The following is a 21,943-nucleotide window of genomic DNA, read 5'->3' as shown; positions in this document are numbered from 1 at the left end:
TCGTGGAAGTGAGAAAGATGTGGGGGAATATACAATTGGGCAGAAACAAAATTTTGAGCATTCAGGTCGAAAACCTATGTTGTTAGCACCTATATTACCTGTTTATTTTCATAATTCATTATGATTGTAAATATATAAATAAATAAATAAAATTTGAGCACAATATTGTTTGGGAGAATTTTTTTAAGCATATAATATTTTTGGGTGCAAAATGCTTCCAAACATAGTATATGTTCACAAAATAACATATTGTTTTTTGGAAGACAACATTATTGAATTTGGATGCAAAAATACAAAATGTTTGGAACTTAGACTACCCAAACATATATTGTTTAGACCAATATGCTTTCAAACATATTATATATTGGAAGAGATCAAACATATAAATGTTTGGGCAATACCCAAAAATGTATATGCTTGAAGCAAAATATGTTTGGGAGTATATGTTACAGAAGCGATTTTTTATGAGGGTGTATAATTCTAATTGTAGGAAGATCTTAAGACTATTGCAGCAAGCGATTTCTAAGGCGAATAGGAGTAAAAATATAAAATTAAAAAAAAACATTGAGGTGAAAGTCTCTATTTGGAAAACCTCAGCCCGATCTAGAGGATTTCTTCTATTACAAAATTTAATTTTACTGAAGTGTTTTCCACATTAATTTAATCCGATTTGAAATTTAAATGTTAAATGATTTGTGTATTTTATTGATAATTTACTAGGGCTGTCACTCGGGATAAATTCCGTACCGCAAAACCAGGATTTTTTTATTTTGAATCCCGGGATTTTTCGGGATCTCGAAAAAATAAACACAATTTGTTAAATTTGAGATTGTTTATTAATAAATTGGAGTCTTAATTCATTGCAAACGGGCCTTAGGTTAGGTTAGGTGGCAGCCCGATGTATCAGGCTCACTTAGACTATTCAGTCCTCTCACTTAGACTATTTACCACATTGGTGAACTTCTCTTTTATCACTAGGTGCTGCCCAATTCCATGTTAAGCTCAATGACAAGGAACCTCCTTTTTATAGCCGAGTCCGAACAGGGTTCCACATTGCAGTGAAACCACTTAAAGAAGTTTTGAAACACTCAGAAATGTCACCAGCATTACTGAGGTGGGATAATCCACCGCTGAAAAACTTTTTGGTGTTCGGTCGAAGCAGGAATCGAGCTTGTGCCTTAGATGTCTTACCCAACAAATTGAGTTAATAAACATTTATGGTACACATTGAGTAAGAATTTATTATACATGAGGTGTACTATAAACAGCACAATTTCACAAAAAATCGATCAGGTCCTCCTTTGAACAATAAGTTCAAGTGAAATGGAATTCGTGCCACATAAAATAAAAAACAATGACAAAAGATCCGTCGACAATATGACAACAATGCGTTTATCTGGTAAAAATTTGGATGCCTTGTTATTTTTCAGAAGTTACTTAAAATGATGACGTCAGGCAATCAAAATCCTTCAAATCTTTTGCTGAGTAAGATAGCGATATGAAATTGCTTTTTAATTTATTTTGTCATAATTTTTTTGTTATTTTTTTTTGTTTCTTTACCATGTTGAGTTTGACTACACGCAAACAAAAAAATCCTTTCCTCCCAAACGAAATTGTAGACAAACAAAGTTCGTTTCTCATTTGCTTTTCGTTGAAAGGAAGTGTATTTGGAAGAAAAGTATATACTTTTTGTGATAAACGTTTATTCTTTTCCAGGATGTAAAAACAATTTCATAAAGACTAACTCAAAAAAATTTTTTTATGGCTAATTGCATTTTCCCTCACATCTTTCTCACTTCCACGAAGTTTTTTAGTTCTTAGCACCTTTTTCTGTAATACAAACAAGAAATTATTCGATTTTATATTTTTTTTTTTAAATTTTACCTTTCGCTTGGACGGAGAATCGAACCGCGGACCATGCAATTTATAAGCCACTGAGCTATGTAGCCGTTATTGTCATCAATAGACAATTACCCATATAAGTTATATTTAAATAGCATAGTTTGCGGCGCCCACGAGCCGATTAAAAAAAGTTTATTTAACAGAAAAATACGTTTAGTTGGGCACCGTGGAGTCCGACTTAAATGCCAAGGGTCGTGGGTTCGATCCCTGCTTCGACCACAGTGTTTTTTTTTATTTTTTATATATATATTCCAGATATGGTCGGAAGATTCCGAAAAAATTTTCAACATTACATTCTACTATATTAAAGTTTTACTATGAACTTTAAAATGTGTCTTATTAAAAACCTAAAGTCAGAAAAGAACAGTGTTTGATATAAACGAAATGAACTGTGTTGTTGGTTCAAAAATAACTTTTTTTATCGAAAAAATAAAAAAAAACGATTTTTTTTGTGAGAAAAGTGTATAATTTTCGAAGCAATTCAAAAAACTAGCAAAAGAAAAACGTTTTCGGTACACGTTTTCCAAACGTTTTTTTTCTTTGCGTGTAGTGTTCGTTAAGTATGATAGCAATTTGAAATTGCTTTTTAATTTACTCTTATGTTCTTTTTGGTTAATAAAATTGAATTATACTAAATTGGTTTTGGCGCTTTAGATTGTTATTAATTACAATTTTTTCAAGAATCCTGACAATTTTGGTATCCCGAAAAAATCCCGGGATTCAATATTTTGAAATCCCGCATCCCGGGATTTATAAAAGTCAATCCCGAATGACAGCCCTATAATTTACGCATGAATTGCTTTTGTGATTCTTAAATTTGAGTTTTCAATCCACATTTTGCTTGCTGCGCATTTAATTTTTTTTTTAGTTTTTTGATTCAATCCCATCATACAAGTATTAATATCATACCTTATTTTCTTTATTGACAATCTGTCCAAAGTCATTAGACAGTTTAAATTGCAAAATCCATTAAGAATAAAAATGATTAATATGATGCAAACACTAGCTAGATTCATTATGAAAGAGAATTCAGTGCACATAAATTATTTTTAGAAATTATAATGCAAATGGATGGTCATGGGGTATTAAATCCCATGGGAGATGACTTTGTGGTATCAAATATCAGCTATGCTTCGAATGAGTTTTGATTTTTTTTCACTTAAAATTACAATTTAAAAAATAGTTTTGAAAAGTGATAGTTTTGAGGGGTTCCAATAATATTAAGTTGCTTTACATTTCATCTTATGCAATATTTTTATATTTGATATGCTTGGATTACTTATTCAGAAATAGATATGGTCAAGTTCAAATGCCCTCCCTCCCATTGGTTGATGACTGGTGGAAATGAGATTTTTTTGCCCCGAGAGAGATAAATTACAAATTAATTACAAAATGTTTGTAAAAAAACAATTAAAACTGGTTAGGGGTAACCACTGACAGCTTCATTACAATTCACATTCAATGACCTCAACATCTATTAATTACAGATTACCGCTCTCCTCGAATGAGCAAATTCCATATCAAAATTTTGTAGTTTTAAAATAGAACTTACACCAAAAAGAAAAGGAAATACACTGAATAAATGTTGGACACTATACAAAAAAAGGTACAAAGCAAATAATTGCAATTTTGCTAAAAAAAAGTCCTTAATCTGTATTAAAGTACACCAGTAATGTAAATAGAATAGAATAGTTTTGTCAAATGCACTATGGATCTAATTCGCTTCCATTTGGGTGTAACAGAAATTCGCTCTAACTGGTAATAATACCCTGTTCCACCCGGAAATACAGCAGTGTAAATATGAATGTAGAATCCCCTCAATACAAAATCAAAAACAAAACAATAGATTATTCTTGAATCATATCATAATAAAGCATTTGGAAAACGGTTATAGCAAATATTGTTATTTTGTTACAGTATTTTAAATCTCGCCGAATAGTTCAAACTCCTATCACCAGAAAACTTTGTTTATTCCAATTTTTTTCTCCGCAAATAAAAACGTTTTTATTCTAAAACTCTAGTCGACTTCGTTTATATCAAACGCTGTTTTTCTGAAGAAAGAGCAAATATGGCACACGTTTCGTAGCAGACTAAAAATTAATATGGTATAATACAGTGCCACATATCCTAATTGGAAGATAATATTTATTTACGTTTTTGTTCTTCCCAAAAGTTGTATCTTTTGTAGGAAACGGAACATCAGATGGATGCTTGTTTACTTCAAACGAAGTTTCTTTAAATACGCTTGTGAGTACATTACACTCTACACTGAAAAAAAAGTATGCCCGGTTCCAAAGATTTTGTCTTTACTTTAAAAATTTTGGTATTGATTCCGAGCCAAAGAAGCGGAGGATGCAAGTAAGGATACTTTTAAGACATAATTCTCTTTTAAATTTGGGTTTTGTGTACTTGCTTCTAGGAAGCAAACTTTAATTTTTTGCTTTTTCAGCTTTTTGTCTTCATATCCTATCAAAGTCCTTTAAAAACGAGTTAACGACAACTTTATTTTCCAATTTAAGACTCGACTTCCAGTAGAAATTATGCTATGTTTCCAGTAAAAAACGTCTTTAAAATAAAGTGTTGAAAAGCATGTCCTATATTTGAACGATTTTTTGCTTCGTAGTCAAGATGCAAAAAGACAAGAAATTTAAAGACAATTTCATTAATTTTAAAGATTTTTTCTGAATTATTAAAGTCAAGTTGACCTTAGCCCAAACAGTTTTTCTTTCATGTTATGATACCCATTTTTAAGTGAAATCACTTAATTATAAGGATAATACAACTTCATTGGAAAGTTTATCGACTTTTGGACAAGGAAAAAAACTTTGCATTAGAGAAATGTGTCTTCTATGCTAAGCAAAATTTAAATTCGTAATTTAAAGACATGAAATCTTTGACCCCACGACAATATTTTTTTCAGTGTAGTCTATAAATAGTTCTACTAGGCTGTATTCGTTACTTGTGCGGCGGACCGTGTATTGTCTTTCAAACGATTCCATGTCCGGACAAAAGCTAAAATTTAAAAATAATTTCCGAAATCTTATATTTGCTTCTATATTCCTTCTAGAAACAAATATTTCGTTTGGGAGGAAAGTTTTTTTTTTTGTGTGTTTATAGTCTAATATAATTAATTCAATTTGTTTCTACTCTTACTGCCGTCATCTACGGCTATGTAATTTATTTTACAAAGCACCATGATCTTGACTACACCTCTAAATACGATCCCAATTACAAAGAGCTTAACTAGAGGGCGTTACCGTTTCAGAATCACCGACCGCCAACTAACCACCATGCATCACCAAACAAATGACTATAACAATTGAAATGACATTGCCTATTGCCAGAATCAGATTAAAATTGTATTGGAGCAATAAAAAATTGGCTTCATCTAAATTTGAACAAAACAGGTAGTTAAACGTTTGTCTCCGCAATTCTACTCTTGACAAGATATAATCGTCTGTCCGTCTGGTCTTTTGTATGTGGGGAAATTTCATAATAAAAATAAAATAATCGAATTTATTAAGGAAATTCATTTTGTTAAATTGTGGGTTGCAAATGACAATCGAATGTAATGTCTTTTGCGTTTTTTTTTGTAAATAAATACCAACCATGTGCTATACATCATTTATTGGCCATATTGTCTTAAAGTTTTTTTTCTTTCTTTTTGTACAATGACTTATAAACAAAAGTATGCAAATTGTAGGATTTTCTAAATTAGCATTTAATAACGTAGGAAATAATGGTTAATTAGCATTTGTGGACAAATCGTCATGTGAAGTGTAAATGGCAATAATGTCATATTTTGTTTCCAATTGAGTTGTCGTTCAGAGAGGAAATGGGATTTAATTAATTTACTTACTTGAATGTAAAATTGTGAGCAACTGAAATTTGAAAGTAGTATAATATAAATAATTTACAATTGAAATAAAATAAATAGAAACAATGAATTAGATTATATTAAATGTGAAAAGTAATTAATAATGCTAAAAGTTGAATTCTATTTATATAAATTATGTTAAATTAAACTATATAAATGAAAGAAAAAGCAAGAAAACTAAATAAAACCAAAATTCGTACCAGCGGACCCTTTTTCCAAATTCAAGGAAAAGCCATTTAATGGTTAGTGCGGGTGAAAAATGGTTAAATTTGGGAAGAATAATTCTCGTATGTAAATTTCATAAGAAATTAACATAAAAGAACCAAATTGAATCATCTCACCCGGCCAGATCTCGCTAAAGACTATGGAAATGTGTAGTGGCCAACACTGAAACATATATGTATAGTCAGGCTTGCGAGATGGGTATCTGGCATTTTCTTTTCAGTAACTTAATGATGTCAATTCCCTTAATCTTCCTGTCCAATAAGCTCGAATAAAATATTGTAATAATTTCTAGTTTAAATGATTTGGACATTGAACCAGCCTGCATTGATATCAGGCTAACATAAAAATAGTTATTTTTTTGGTTGTACAAAACCATACATTTAAAAAATAGTGAACCCACCAGAAAAGAAAATTTTGTTTAATTTTAGAAAATTTGGGTTAATTTCAGAAAATTTTAACTAAACTGTATTGCAAAGGCAGACGTCATGAGCGAGATACGAATTTAATAAACCTTTGTGCTTCATTTGTGTATAATTTTCTATCTTTTTTAGTTCATTTAACTAACGTAAGCAAAATATTAAGTCAAGAAAACTTTCTCTAAACATAATAATGTCATAACCTACAACACCCCTAAAAAATCACGAACGGCGTGCTCCTTTTTGAAATGAGTTCATGAAAGTGAATCACCATACATGTGGTATCAAAAGGAGAACAAGCGGTGTCAATCTGACAACGATTAGATGACACTATGCGTTGTCAAAACAACAAACAAAATTAAGAAAAAAATCCGCTACCCAGACTCGAACCTGTATTGTCTGCACCATATTATGTTAAGATTATATTAAGACTTTTCATGGTGAAAGAAAAACGAATGCCGTTCATGAAATCGTGAACGCCCGCGGACGAAATCGTGAACATTCCGTTTCATTTTGTCAACGTCCGTTCACGATTGTGGAACGCTGTTTTTCCTATTAGTAATTGTAATTAAATTGACTTTAGTGCCATATAGGGTTCCGTTTTGTATGTGTAGTAAGTGATATTAATATCCATCAAATAATCTTAGAAAATATTATAAAGATAGGTCAATAATTATATAGCCCGATAAAAACCGATGCCCATAGTTATATATAAACGATACAAACACCTGGAGTCGGTCAGCTTGTGTCGTCTCTAATAAATTTTGACTTGTATCTTTTGTTTAAAGTTTTTTTTTTTTGGAATTAAGAAACCAGTTTTTTACTTTGAAGTATCTGCTATAATTTGGATTTTTAAACTGGCGTTTATTTGTACGTAAATATTATCCATAAATGAGATCTGTATTGTAATTTAAATTTCATTGATCCTACACGGTTGAAAAAGACTGTTTTTCATATGTTTGGCTATAAACATTATATATTTGGAACACAAATTTTTAAACACAACATTTTTGAGTGCAAGCATATAATGTTCATAAACTAGCATAACATGTTTGGGACATATATGTTAATATGTTAGAACATATTATGTTTGGGACATAAAATGTTTGTAAATATAATATGCTTGGATGCAAACATATATTAATTTAGAAATAGCCTATAAACATATATGTGTTTAGTAGCTTGGAGCGCTATTTGACAGGGAGCGATATTGAATTAAGTTGGTGGTTGTTGCTTGTTATTACAAAATTAACATTTTATTTTTCCTTGGGCAATTGATCTACTACTTCTTTGATCCTTACAAACTGTGTGGTCCGCTGTTCGAATCCCCGTCCGGCAAAAGGTAAAATTAAAATAAAAAAATCATAAAATTGAATAATTTCTTCTACAATGTTTGTATCACAGAAAAAAGTGCTAAGAACTAAAAAATCTCGTGGAAGTGAGAAAGATGTGGGGGAATATACAATTAGGCAGAAACAAAATTTTGAGCATTCAGGTCGAAAACCTATGTTGTTAGCACCTATATTACCTGTTTATTTTCATAATTCATTATGATTGTAAATATATAAATAAATAAATAAAATTTTGAGCACAATATTGTTTGGGAGAATTTTTTTTAGGCATATAATATTTTTGGGTGCAAAATGCTTCCAAACGTATTGTATGTTCACATAATAACATATTGTTTTTTGGAAGACAACATTATTGAATTTGGATGCAAAAATACAAAATGTTTGGAACTTAGACTATCCAAACATATATTGTTTAGACCAATATGCTTTCAAACATATTATATATTGGAAGAGATCAAACATATAAATGTTTGGGCAATACCCAAAAATGTATATGCTTGAAGCAAAATATGTTTGGGAGTATATGTTACAGAAGCGATTTTTTGTAAGGGTGTAGATTTAAAGCTATATAGGCCTCCAAATATGTCTTTATTTTAAAGACAAGTATTTATCACGTGAACGTATTATAATTTCTTGTAATATTAAAAAAAAATAATAATAGTTATTCGTACAATGGATAGATCAAATAACAGTGATTAATAACGGATACAAATGTTTTCAAAAATAATGAAAAGCTACACCCAGAGATGTTAAAACAATTGTGAAAATGTACGAGTTTTCCCCCTCTTCAGTTTTGTCGCCATTCTTGTAACAACTTTTTGGTGTAAACATAAAAAACATCGTCGATGTTTTTATAGTTGAGAGCAAAAATATATTGGCATTTATTTAAACTACATCCCAAATAACATTTGATTTTCTCGGTGGGATATAAAATTCTTTTCTTCCTATTTTATTAGTTACATATGAAGAGTTTTTGTGTAGAAAATAATTCTAATATTATTAGAACTGTCAATTACTGAATGTTTAGCCACCCATCACCATGAAATAAAAAAATATAAAACAAATTTTAACATTTACCTAATATGGGTTTACTTCATATCTCAACAGAATATTATAATCCTTTCCATAAATCTGTTGGTATTTTACTATACGAATACTTTAAATACTCATAAGCATAGTAAGGCCTCTGGGGGGAGGGCTTAGCCCCCTCCAGAAAAAAATTAGCCCCCCTAGAATGTGAAAACCTATATATGATTTTCCATTATATATTGTTACTGTAGTATAGATAGGGGGGCTAGAGCCCCCCTGTTTAAAAATGTCTAGATACGGCAATGTAAATACTCACTGTATAACTTGGTATCTAAAACACTACCATTAGTCTACTGAATGCTTGAGTCTATTAACGATTTATTGTCCATGGATGGAACAATCTGTCTGCTTATGTCCATTAACCTTAATTGCTAGACTATCTTGTTGCAAACAAATGCAACATGATTTTGACCATGTATCTCTGTCGGCAAATTATTGTGAAACTTTGGTAAAGAATTCACAAAGCTTTCGTATACATTAGGAATTTGCATAATTCTGAGAAATATTCATTATTTAATTATCACCGTATTATTAATTGGGCATAGGCCTAAATAAGATATTTAGTTGTAAAAAATTGTCTTTAAGTTTAAATTTGTGTAATACCAAGAACAAATTTTTATATAATAATTAATTTTATTTAAAGAAAAGTGTGTAATTTATAACTCCTTGAAATAAGGCGAATTGATGTAAAGAAAACGATTTTTGACTTGCATATATAATCTTTAATCTATCTTAGATTAAGGATAAAAAATGTTTCAAATGTACATGTTTTAAAAATATTTTAAAAATCACAATCCATCTTTTACTTTGATTTTTTTAATATATTTCAACTGCCATACATATATCTCCATGTGAAAAGCTATGCTAATACGTAAATCCTAGTTAGGTTAGGTTAGGTATAATGGCAGCCCGATATTTCAGCCTCACTTAGACTATTCAGTCCATTGTGATATCACATTGGGGAACTTCTCTCTTACCACTGAGTGCTGCCCCATTCTATGTTAAGCTCAATGACAAGGGTTTGTTTCCAACACAAAATAACGAATTTTAAAGAATTCGTCATTTTGTGTTGGAACGAATTCTCAACTCATTAACCGACTTTTAAAATATTGACTCCACTATTAATTAAATTTAATGAAATTTTAACTTAACAGTTAAAAAAATCTTCAAAAGTAAAAAGTATGTTTTTCTTTCTAAAATACAGAATTCCGTCCATATGCAGGATGGCTGACATGCACTGAAAAAAATATTGTCGTGAGGTCAAAGATTTCATGTCTTTAAAATACGAATGCAAATTTTGCTTAGCATAGCGGACGCATTTTTCTAGTATAAAGTTTTTTTCCTTGACCAAAGGTCGATAAACTTTTCAATGAAGTCGTATTGTCCTTATAATTAAGTGATTTGATTTAAAAGTGGATATCATAACACGAAAGAAAAAATGTTTGGGCTAAGGTCAACTTGACTTTAATAATTTAGAAAAAATCTTTAAATTTAATGAAATTGTCTTTAAATTTGTTGTCTTTTTGCATCTTGACTACAAAGCAAAAAATCGTTCAAATATAGGACATTTTTTTCAACACTTTATTTTAAAGACGTTTTTTACTTGAAACACAGCATAATTTCTACTAGAAGTCGAGTCCTAATTTGGAAAATAAAGTCGTCGTTAACTTGTTTTTAAAGGACTTTGATAGCATATGAAGAAAAAAAGGTGAAAAAGCGAAAAATTTAAATTTGCTTCCTAGAAGCAAGTACACAAAACCCGATTTTAAAAGAGAATTGTGTCTTAAAAGTATCCTTACTTGTATTATCCGCTTCTTTGGCTCGGAATCAATACCAAATTTTTTAGAGTAAAGACAAAATCTTTGGAACCGAGTATGCTTTTTTTTTCAGTGTGTATTGAAACCATCTTCTTTTCTAAAAAGATACACCTTCAGTTGGTCGCGAGAACTGCAACGCCGCATAGTGACTCCAAAAGCTGAGGCGTTTTCCTCTAAGGTTGCAAAATTGCCGATTTTGGGATGAGAAGAACACATATACTATTTGACCGAAATGGCCGATAAATGGCTGTATCCTTATTTGATGTTCTATAAAAAACAAATAAAAAAAAACAGTGGGAAAATTTAGTAAAAATAAATATTGCGACAGAATGAATGTAGGAGCCTTTTCCGAAAAAATGGTCAAAATTCGGTATTTTATACCCTCCACCATAGGATGGGGGGTATATTAATTTTGTCATTCCGTTTGTAGCACATCGAAATATTGCTCTAAGACCCCATAAAGTATATATATTCTGGGTCGTGGTGAAATTCTGAGTCGATCTGAGCATGTCCGTCCGTCCGTACGTCCGTCCGTCCGTACGTCCGTCCGTCCGAAGCATATTTCATCCGATCCGGCTGAAATTTGGTATATGGTCTCTAACAACCATGCAAAAATTGGTTCACATCGGTCCATAATTATATATAGCCCCCATATAAACCGATCCCCCGATTTGGCTTGCGGATCCTCTAAGAGAAGCAAATTTCATTCGATACGGCTGAAATTTTGTACATGGTGTTAATATATGGTCTCTAATGACCATGCAAAAATTGGTAATTATATATAGCCCCCATATAACCCGATTTGACCTCCGGAGCCCCTTGGAAGAGCAAAATTCATTCGACTCGGTTGAAATTTGGTACGTTATGTTAGTATATGGTATCCAACAACCATGCAGGAATTGATTCATATCAGTCCATAATTATATATAGCCCCCATATAAACCGATCCCCAGATTTGACCTCCGGTGTCTTTTGGAGAAGCAAAATTCATCCGATCTGGTTTAAATTTGGTACGTGGTGGAAGTATATGATATTTAACAACCATACCAAAAGTGGTCCATATCAGTCCATAATTATATATAGCCCCCATATAAACCGATCCCGAGATTTGGTTTTGGAGCCTCTTGCAGGAGCAAATTTCATCCGAGTCACTTGAAATTTGGTACATTGTGCTAGTATATAGCCGGTAACAACCATGCCTAACTAGGTCCCTATCGGTCTATAGTTATATATAGCCATCAGATAAATCGATCCACAATCACACAAAAATTGGCCCATATCAAGTTTATAATTGTATATAGCCCCCATATAAGCGACCCCCATATTTCTATTCTGGCTCTCTACGTATTGTCTAATATATACCACGTATGGACTAACTCACAATTTAGAAAACGATGTTAAGAAGTTTTAAGACACCACAACCCAAGTAATTCGATTGTGGATGACAGTCTTTCGTAGAAGTTTCTACGCAATCCATAGTGGAGGGTACATAAGATTCTTGAGGGTTTTACAACTTCTATCCAGAAAGAAAAAAATCATCGAATTCGGTTCATGATTGCGGATTTGCAAGCTAAAACAAAATTTCATACCCCCGGGGTGACCAAAATTCAACGCCTACAGATCAGCTGGTGGATCACGGGATGACTGGTAGGAGTTGAAAGGAACCCACAAACTTGCACTCTTAGAGGAAAACACCTCAGTTCAAAAGATGCAGAATTATTTCTAAAAAATCGCCTCGAAATCTAAACTGATTGCGAAATTTGATATTATTTCCAACATTATTATTTTAAATAAAACAAAAAATAATAAAAATATACCCTTTTACTTTGTTTTATTATATATCAGCCACCCATAGACTTTTCAGTCCATCGTGATACAACAATCTTTGCTCTTTGCTTATTCTTGAAATTGGTTTCATTAAAGTCAATAGCCTTCGAATTAAAGCGAGTTGTCCTTAATGCAAAGAAACCCATTTTGTTTCAAAAAAATAATCTCAAATAGATATTTTTAACCTTTCTATAGATTGCATGTAAGTTTTTCTCTCTAAAATAAATTCCCTCCCTTCGACGCAAGCTGGTTATTCGTCCAAATCGATTACTTTACCCAGCAAAAAAAAAATTGGAAGTTCTTCTAAAGGCACAACTTTAAAACCACTTCCAAAAATGCCCTCCCAAAGATGTTCTTTATTGTAACTACACAGGAAGTTATTTTGATTCAATTTTTTTAAACTCTCTTTTTTCATTTTTTTTTATTAATAAATTTTAAATTATTTTGTTTCAAATAGGTTAAAATGATTGTAAGAATTAATAAAATTGTACAAATTATTTAAATTTTGTCAAAAAAAAATCTAAATGCATTCGAGAAAAATTGCAAATTTTTAAAAATATTTGTGGTCAAACGTTTTAGACAAGCATTAGAATGAATTAAAAATCATAAAAACTTATAAAAACTATTTAGTTGATTTTATAATTCACACCCAAAACATTGGAAACATGGATTGGACCACACCTTAAGAAGTGATGCAAATTCAGTGCAACGGCTGTTGAAATGGTGGACATCAGTCCTATGACAAGTCCATATTAAATTTATCGCTTCTGCGCCAATTTTGCACCACTTCCGGATCCAAAAATAACTTTTTTACTACTTTTTTGACGACGCTTTTTTTGCTGGGTACATATTATTATAATTTTTAAATGCGAGCTAATTGAACATGAAGATTTATGAATTGGTATTATTATGCTATTGAAAAGAAAATGCCAGATTTCCATAGTCTCTAGTAAGATCTGGCTGGGTGAGATGATTCAATTTTGGTATTATAAGCTAATTTACTTTGAAAATTACATACAAGAATCATTTCTCCCAAGTTGAATAATTGTTTCACCACCACTGTGCATCATCTTCTCATATAGCTACAATTCCTTAATCTCATTTTTTCGATTTCAAATTTATAATTATATTTTATGACACTTTTCAAGATTTTTTAGTATTCCCCACATGTATCAATTATGAGGATACATTTAAGACGCTACTCACTTTTAGATCTAAGTTTTGTGTACTTGATACTGGCAAACAATTCAATCACTTAAAGCCTTCTGGGCTTCTCTTCTCTTTCGTTTCGAAATATTTAATTCTTTGAATTATTCCATTCTTAATTTTAATAGACCTTCAATACAATCTATTTATATACATTTATTTCATTTTGAAATATTGGCTGCTGGTATTAGAAAGACGTAGTAAATTCAAACTATTAATGACAACGACAACTTCATGAATTTTGTGTAATGCATTAAACATGATTTGAGAACAAGAAAATGACAAAAAAATGTATTTAACATCTAAAATATTTTGTTTATATTGAATAGAAATCGAAAAAAACGTGTTAACTAACAACTTGTTTCACATCAGTCGTTATAGTCATTTTCTAGTATTTTTGTTTTCGTTACAATTAACGAGTAAACAAAAATATAAAAAAATAAACGTATTTAGAAAACAACCGAAATAAATAAATCTCAATAATTTTATATGCAAATTGTGTCACACTACATGTGTTTTATGAAAATAAAAGTAAAAAAATCCACAAAAAATACACAATTTGTTGCATAGTGGGATTAATCATAATATTTTAGGTTGCGCAAAATTACTCCCAACTGTCTTATAATAGGCAGTTTTTTTATTGAGCGTAGCCTGATTGTACACCCAAAAATAGTTTTTGTCTTCAATCACGAAATTAATTGATCCAATTTATTTTCAATTGAAGTGTCTTCAATCACAGAAATGATAGTATCAATTAAAACATTAATTGAATGTCAATTAAAAAATTAATTGATCCAATTAAAAAATTAATTGATACTATTCATTTTTGTTTCAATTACAAAAATTGTTGAATCAATTAAATTTTTAATTGAATATTTTTAAAACTCAATTAAGACTTTAATTGGAAAACTTTTCGTGAAATTTTTTTCTATAGCTGAATTTGAATGTTGTTTGAAACCACTTAGAAATCTTTTAAACTCCACAGCTGCAAGACCTTTTGGTGGTAAGCCGAAATTGGGATTTAAATCACGACTCTTGTTATTCAAGTTCCAACAAAATTCATATTCTTCTATTTATTTATTTACAAAATTAGACTTATAGTATAATATAAGAATAATATTACAATAGTAGCATTTGCTACAGAGGCCATCAGCTAATCATATTCTTCTAAATTTCGTATGTTATTTCATACTCGATTTACTTTATTATTACCTCAACATGCGGAAAAATTAGCACTAAATTAAAAAGTTGATTCAAGTTTAAAATGTAATCAATTCAAAAATTAACTGATACTATAACCTTCACTTCAAAAAGTTATTGAATTTTCTTATGTTTTTAATAAAAATATTAATTATTCAAACTAAGATTTTAATCAAATAAAGAAATGTTTCCAATTAAAAATATATTAGAAAATTTCAATCAGGAAAACATTGGTTCATTAAATTTTATGCAAATCCAAACAATATTCTAAATATAATTATACTGGAAAAATAAATAAGAATGGGTTAAAAATGTATAAAAAAATATTTCATATAAAATGAATCAATTGTAAAAAAAATAAATAATTGATTGCCTCAATTTAAAAATTAATGAAGATCAAAATAAAGTTTTTAATTAAATCAATTAAAAAAATATGGTGCCGTAAATATCAATTATTTATTCAGTCAATCAAATTTTTATTTTTTTTTTATATATATATAATTCTCTGATTGATACTACCATGATTGAAGCACTTCCAATTAAAACAATTAATTTGCTCAATTAACTTCATTATTGAATCAGAAACAAACTTTTCCGGTCTGTTTAAAAGTCCATGTGTAACGCAGTTGTCAACCATTACGAGGTGGCTGATATGTAATGCAACAAAGTAAAGTGCTATGTTTTTTGTTCATTTTTTATACCCTTCACCACTACTGTGGTACAGGGTATAATAAGTTTGTGCATTTGTATGTAACGCCAAGAAGGAAAAGTCTGAGACCCATCGTTTAGTATACCGATCGTCTTAGAATTAAATTCTGAGTCGATTTAGCGATGTCCGTCTGTCTGTCTGTCTGTTGATGTATTTTTGTGTGCAAAGTACAGCTCGCAGTTTTAGTCCGATTGTCCTAAAATTTGGTATAGGGTCCTGTTTCGGCTCAAAGACGATCCCTATTGATTTAGGAAAAAATCGGTTCAGATTTAGATATAGCTGCCATATATATTTTTCACCGATCTGGTCATAATTGCCGTGTATATCAACCGATCTTCCTCAAATGCCGTACAACCGAATATTTTATGAGTCTCGAAAAGCTTGCAAATTATCATCCAAATCGGTTCAGATTTAGATATAGCTCCCATATATAGCTTTCGCCCGATTTACACTCATTTGCCCGCAGAGGCCAATTTTTTGCTTCAATTTAGTTGAAATTTTGCACAGGGAGTAGAATTAGCATTATAGGTATGTGTGTCAAATTTGGTGGAAATCGGTTCAGATTTAGATATAGCTCCCATATATAGCTTTCGCCCGATTTACACTCAAATGACCACAGAGGCCAATTTTTTGCTCCGATTTAGTTGAAATTATGCACAGGGAGTAGACTTAGCATTATAGGTATGTGTGTCAAATTTGGTGGAAATCGGTTCAGATTTAGATATAGCTCCCATATATAGCTTTCGCCCGATTTACACTCATTTGCCCACAGAGGCCAAATTTTTGCTTCAATTTAGTTGAAATTTTGCACAGGGAGTAGAATTAGCATTATAGGTATGTGTGTCAAATTTGGTGGAAATCGGTTCAGATTTAGATATAGCTCCCATATATAGCTTTCGCCCGATTTACACTCAAATGACCACAGAGGCCAATTTTTTGCTCCGATTTAGTTGAAATTTTGCACAGGGAGTAGACTAAGCATTATAGGTATGTGTGTCAAATTTGCTGGAAATCGGTTCAGATTTAGATATAGCTCCCATATATAGCTTTCGCCCGATTTACACTCATTTGCCCACAGAGACCAATTTTTTGCTTCAATTTAGTTGAAATTTTGCACAGGGAGTAGAATTAGCATTGTAGCTATGTGTGCCAAATTTGGTTGAAATCAGTTCAGATTTAGATATAGCTCCCATATATAGCTTTCGCCCGATTTACACTAATATGACCACAGAGGCCAATTTTTTGCTCCGATTTAGTTGAAATTTTGCACAGGGAGTAGAACTAGCATTGTAGCTATGTGTGCCACATTTGGCTGAAATCAGTTCAGATTTAGATATAGTTCCCATATATAGCTTTCGCCCGATTTACGCTCATTTGCCCACAGAGGCCAATTTTTTGCTTCGATTTAGTTGAAATTTTGCACAGGGAGTAGAATTAGCATTGTAGCTATGTGTGCCAAAATTGGTTGAAATCGGTTCTGATTTAGATATAGCTCCCATATATATGTTTTTCTGATTTGGACAAAAATTTTCAAAATACCAACATTTTCCTTGTAAAATCGCCACTGCTTAGTCGAAAAGTTGTAAAAATTACTCTAATATTCCTAAACTTCTAATACATATATATCGAGCAATAAATCGTAAATAAACTTTTGCGAAGTTGCCTTAAAATTGCTTCAGATTTCAATGTTTCCCATATTTTTTTTTTACTAACATTGTGTTCCACCATTAGCCGACTTAAATTTTGAGTCTATAGATTTTGTAGAAGTCAAATTCTGTCTAGATCGAGTGATATTTAAATGTATGTATTATAGCCCCCAACACATTTAACGGATGTGATATGGTATCGAAAATTTAGATCTACAAAGTGGTGCAGGGTATAATATAGTTGGCCCCGCCCGACTTTAGACTTTCCTCACTTGTTTATTTTATGTTATTGTTCGAAAGCAAAAATGTCAGAAAGAACATTAAATTTTAGAATCAGTTTCAATTTGTTCAAATTGGCCATCACATCATGCCGTCCCGGGGAAATGCCGTCTTGAAATGATCAACACTTCGGTGCTTTTTAGTGCCAAACTTACTCTCCAAAATTGTCCAGGCGGAAAAGTTCAACGGGTTGAGATCCGAAGATTTTTGTACGGTAGAAATGAAGCTCCTTCTTAAGCCATTGGCGTGTGCTGAGTGTCTGCCAGAGCTCCAATATTGTCTTTAGAACATTTTCCCTATAATATTCGGGATTTATCTTGACACTACGGTCAATAAATAAGAGCGGGGAAAGACAATAGTACGTTACGGCCAGCCACATGAAATGAAAATGTATCAACACACATGTGGTTTCAAAAGGAGAACAGACGGAGTCAATCTGACAACGATTAGATGACACCAACAACCAGCGTTCATGATCTGAAAACGTAATGGTAACAAATTTATAAACAAAAGTAAAAAAAAGCGCTACCGTGACGAACCTGGATTGTCTGCTCCATATGCGTTAACAGTCGCCTTGGCACCACCGACGATCATGAAATCGTGAACGCCCGTGAACGGAACCATGAACATTCCGTTAACGTTCCGTAAGTTTTTCTATTATTATAAGACAAACCAAAGATTTATTCAAAAGTAAATGCTGACTCTAAATATAGTCACTTGTAGGTTTTCCATGAAGTATAAAGCAATCATACTATCACGCTTTAATTCCATTACGAATAACTTTATTTTTGAATGCAATCGATCAAAATGCTTTTGTAGGCTTGTAAACACTAAAATGAACTGGAAAAACACTGTCAGCTGTCAGACGAGTGGTTTAGAAATACAATAGCAATCTGAAGTTGGTTGCAATATGTACGTATGTGTTGCACTGTAATATCGCTAATTTCATAAACTACCCCACTGTACTCTATTCGAACAAACATTAAGTGCAAATTGTTTAAACAAACTATGAATGTTACAAACAAATGATAAATGCGAGATTTTTGTTTTAATCTCACATAGTTCGAAACAAAGTTAACCCAAAGTGGCACAAGTTTGTTAGTTGGTTAAAGCGTGAAATTTTTATCGAAAAAAATTGTGGGATTTCCGCATGACTTTGTCAATTCTATAAAACTAATGCATTTTCGTTTTTTTTTCTTTATTTGCAGATAAAACTTAAAAAAGTTTTAGGCCTCACAGTATGCAGCAATGCAGCCTTGGATTGTTCACCCATCAGTGGCCTATTGGCTTATCCAGCCGGGTAAGTACATTTTCTCAATTCTATGCTTGGCTACAGTCGGTCGTTTGGTTGTTACACCAGAAATTATATGTATGTAATACTATAGACATTCATAATAATTATATATTGTGAATGCCAGGACTAGGTTAGGTATAGTGGCAGCCCGATATCTCAGGCTCACTTAGACTTTTCATTCCATTGTATTTAATACCACAGTGGTGAACTTCTCTCTTATCACTGAGTGCTACCCGATTCTATGTTAAGCTCAATGACAAAGGACCTCATTTTTATAGCCCAATCCGAACGGCGTTCCACATTGCAGTGAAACAACGTATAATCTTTGAAACACTCAGAAATGTTGTCACCAGCATTACTGAGGTGGAATAATCCACTGCTGAAAATCTTGTTGGTCTAATTTGCTATTCCCTTATTAGGATAATATACACATTTTCGAAGAACTTTCCACGAAGAAATAGGAAAAACTAACCACATCTCAAAGAGTGAAGCAAGAGCTTGTTTTATCAAACTATTTTCTATACTTTTTTCTGCGTATCCTATTTGATATTGACTAGCATTTTTAGTCGAGTGTTCCCTTAATAATCTCTTAACGTTTAGATTACCAAAAAGTTCAAAAGCAAAATTTCTACCACAAAAACCATTTTGAATGGGCATTTCTTATTTTCATTTAAAACAATTTCATATTGCAATTGTGCCTACTGGCTAATCTCGTTCCGAGAGACCTATCCCTCTGGCCAACAACCTCGAATAACCACATAAAGAGATTCAACTGTTTCAAATAGCTTTTGTTTGCAAATAGTTTTATTAGGCTTTTAACCAAAAAATCTTTAGTTGGTTTTTATTCTTTTAAAAGCAGCCAGCTTTCTTCTCTTTTTTTTTAGTCTACCGCAAAAAAATTCTAACATCTGCCACTTTGAGTTGTTTTGTAGATTTTTCTTTCTAGGCTAAATTAACTCGTAGTGCTAATGTTGGCATCTTCCAAACAATTTCATGAATTAAAAGTGTGTTAAAGGTCATTCATTAAACACTTACGGAAGAAGTGGTTCTTCCCCCTTCCATTCATGGTGTCCATGGATGGAATGTTACAGATTTCTCAGTTGAACTACACTTTAGCCCAATGTCGTTGAATTAGGATTTTGTTTTACTTCTATCGTCGTATTGTTTTTCAGTGCACTTTTGTTTAGAGTAGAATACTTGAGCTACTTGAATTGCGTTGAATTTTTAAATTAAATATAAAGTTTGATGCGAATTATGGCCAAAAGTGGCTCTGCGGTATTTTGGCCCATTACCGGCGAAATGTCGTCTTGAGATGATCGACGTTTTGGTAATGCCATGCTCTCCAAAATGCCCTGGCGCAAAAGTCCAACGAATTGACATCCAGAGATTTTATGCATTGCGCGGTAGAAATGCAGCGAGAAACCTCATTTTTAAATAATTCTTGGACGTGTTGAACGCGGTGGTCCTGAGTCCTCTTGGAATGTCCATGGTCCGCGGCCGAGGTGCTTGTCTGCCCAGGGCGGGGAATTACCATAGGAACAAAATTCTGTAACTGACCACACAGAAAAAAATGTCCACGAAAAATTTTCCAATTAAAATTTTAATTGAATTTTAAAAAGTATTCAATTAAAACTTTAATTGATTCAATAAATTTTTTAATTGAAACAAAAATCAATCACAAAAATTAATAGTTTCAATTAATTTTTTAATTGAATCAATTAATTTTTTAATTTACCTTCAATTAATTTTTTAATTGATACTATCATTTCTGTGATTGAAGACATTTCTATTAAAAAAGTAATTGGATCAATTTATTTCGTGATTGAATCAGAAAAAAAAAATTGTGTTCACTTCCGTTCAAGCTAAGCAACTTCTTGGCATCGGTGAGCTCTTGCACTTGTTGGAACTTCAATGGCTTTAGCCCGAGCTCTATTTTCAATATGTTCTCACAATTTGTCCAGCTCACGACCAAGATATCTACCACCGCGGCGTGGATTTCGATCAAACCTGTCCAGATTATTTTTGGTGCTGTTACAGTTTTTTTATACACTTTTAGGAATCGATGCAACATTGCCAGTATCACAGTAAAAATCAATGGTATTAGAAACAAACGATTTATTCACATTTAAATCCAGGAGGGCTCTAGCAATAGCCACTTATGGCCTTCCCACCAGATATAAAGCTGTCACATTATCATACTTGAATTCCTTCACGAATAACTTTATTTCTGAGTGTAATATATCAAAATGCTTATGTAAGGTTGTAAATAAAAAAAGCTCGTTATTTGGAATACAAGAACGCTTTACCAATATAGTCTAATAATTGAAATGAGTAGATCGTCCAATAAAGGGAAGTGATGAGGATGTGGAAATCCGAAACATTTTGACAACATTTTTAACTTTCCAAATGATAGGCTAATAAATAAGCCATGATATTGTTACATGTACTAGAGTACGAAGTACGCATAACGTATTATGCGTACTTCGTAACATACAAACAAACTGTCTCGAATGCGCATCACTATGATAAATACATTAAAAAACTGTCGCTGGAAACAATCTTTCTGCTGTCAGACAAGTGTCATAACCTGAAGTTGGTTGCAATACATATCAGTCTCCATGTATACAAGACCGTAATAGTAGCCGCGGTGGCTCCTCATCATTCTTAGGGTATGGTCCCATTAGGCAAATATTTGCCCAAAATAAGTGTCAAATTTTTTCCAGTAGCACTTTTGAAAAATCTGGATTCAGTTTTGGGAAAATACTCTTATCGTGATAAAATCTATCCAATATGAGCTAAAAATGTTTGCTGGTTTGACTGTATCGACGAATTCTGTTTCCATTTCTGTCAAATATTTTCCCAGTATGACCATGGTTAGGTTAGGTTAGGTTAGGTGGCAGCCCGATGTATCAGGCTCACTTAGACTATTCAGTCCATTGTGATACCACATTGGTGAACTTCTCTCTTATCACTGAGTGCTGCCCGATTCCATGTTAAGCTCAATGACAAGGGACCTCATTTTTATAGCCAAGTCCGAACGGCGTTCCACATTGCAGTGAAACCACTTAGAGAAGTTTTGAAACCCTCAGAAATGTCACCAGCAT

The 21,943-nt window shown here is 32.1% G+C and overlaps 1 protein-coding gene across 9 annotated transcripts in view; it reads left to right on the top strand.

The window, feature by feature from the left end:
- Positions 1-21,943, top strand: part of Wdr62 (WD repeat domain 62) — a 613,801-nt gene that overhangs the window by 539,410 nt on the left and 52,448 nt on the right. For all 9 annotated transcript variants that reach the window (XM_075296002.1, XM_075296000.1, XM_075296003.1 and 6 more), the window contains one exon: positions 18,754-18,845. In XM_075296002.1, coding sequence (XP_075152117.1) covers positions 18,754-18,845 — 92 coding nt within the window. The remainder of the gene's footprint in view (positions 1-18,753; positions 18,846-21,943) is intronic.

The sequence above is a fragment of the Haematobia irritans genome, chromosome 2, assembly GCF_050003625.1.
Source record: "Haematobia irritans isolate KBUSLIRL chromosome 2, ASM5000362v1, whole genome shotgun sequence".
Lineage (NCBI taxonomy): Eukaryota > Metazoa > Arthropoda > Insecta > Diptera > Muscidae > Haematobia > Haematobia irritans.
The sequence above is the reverse complement of the archived record's forward strand: the minus strand, read 5'-3'. Positions and strand labels throughout refer to the sequence as shown.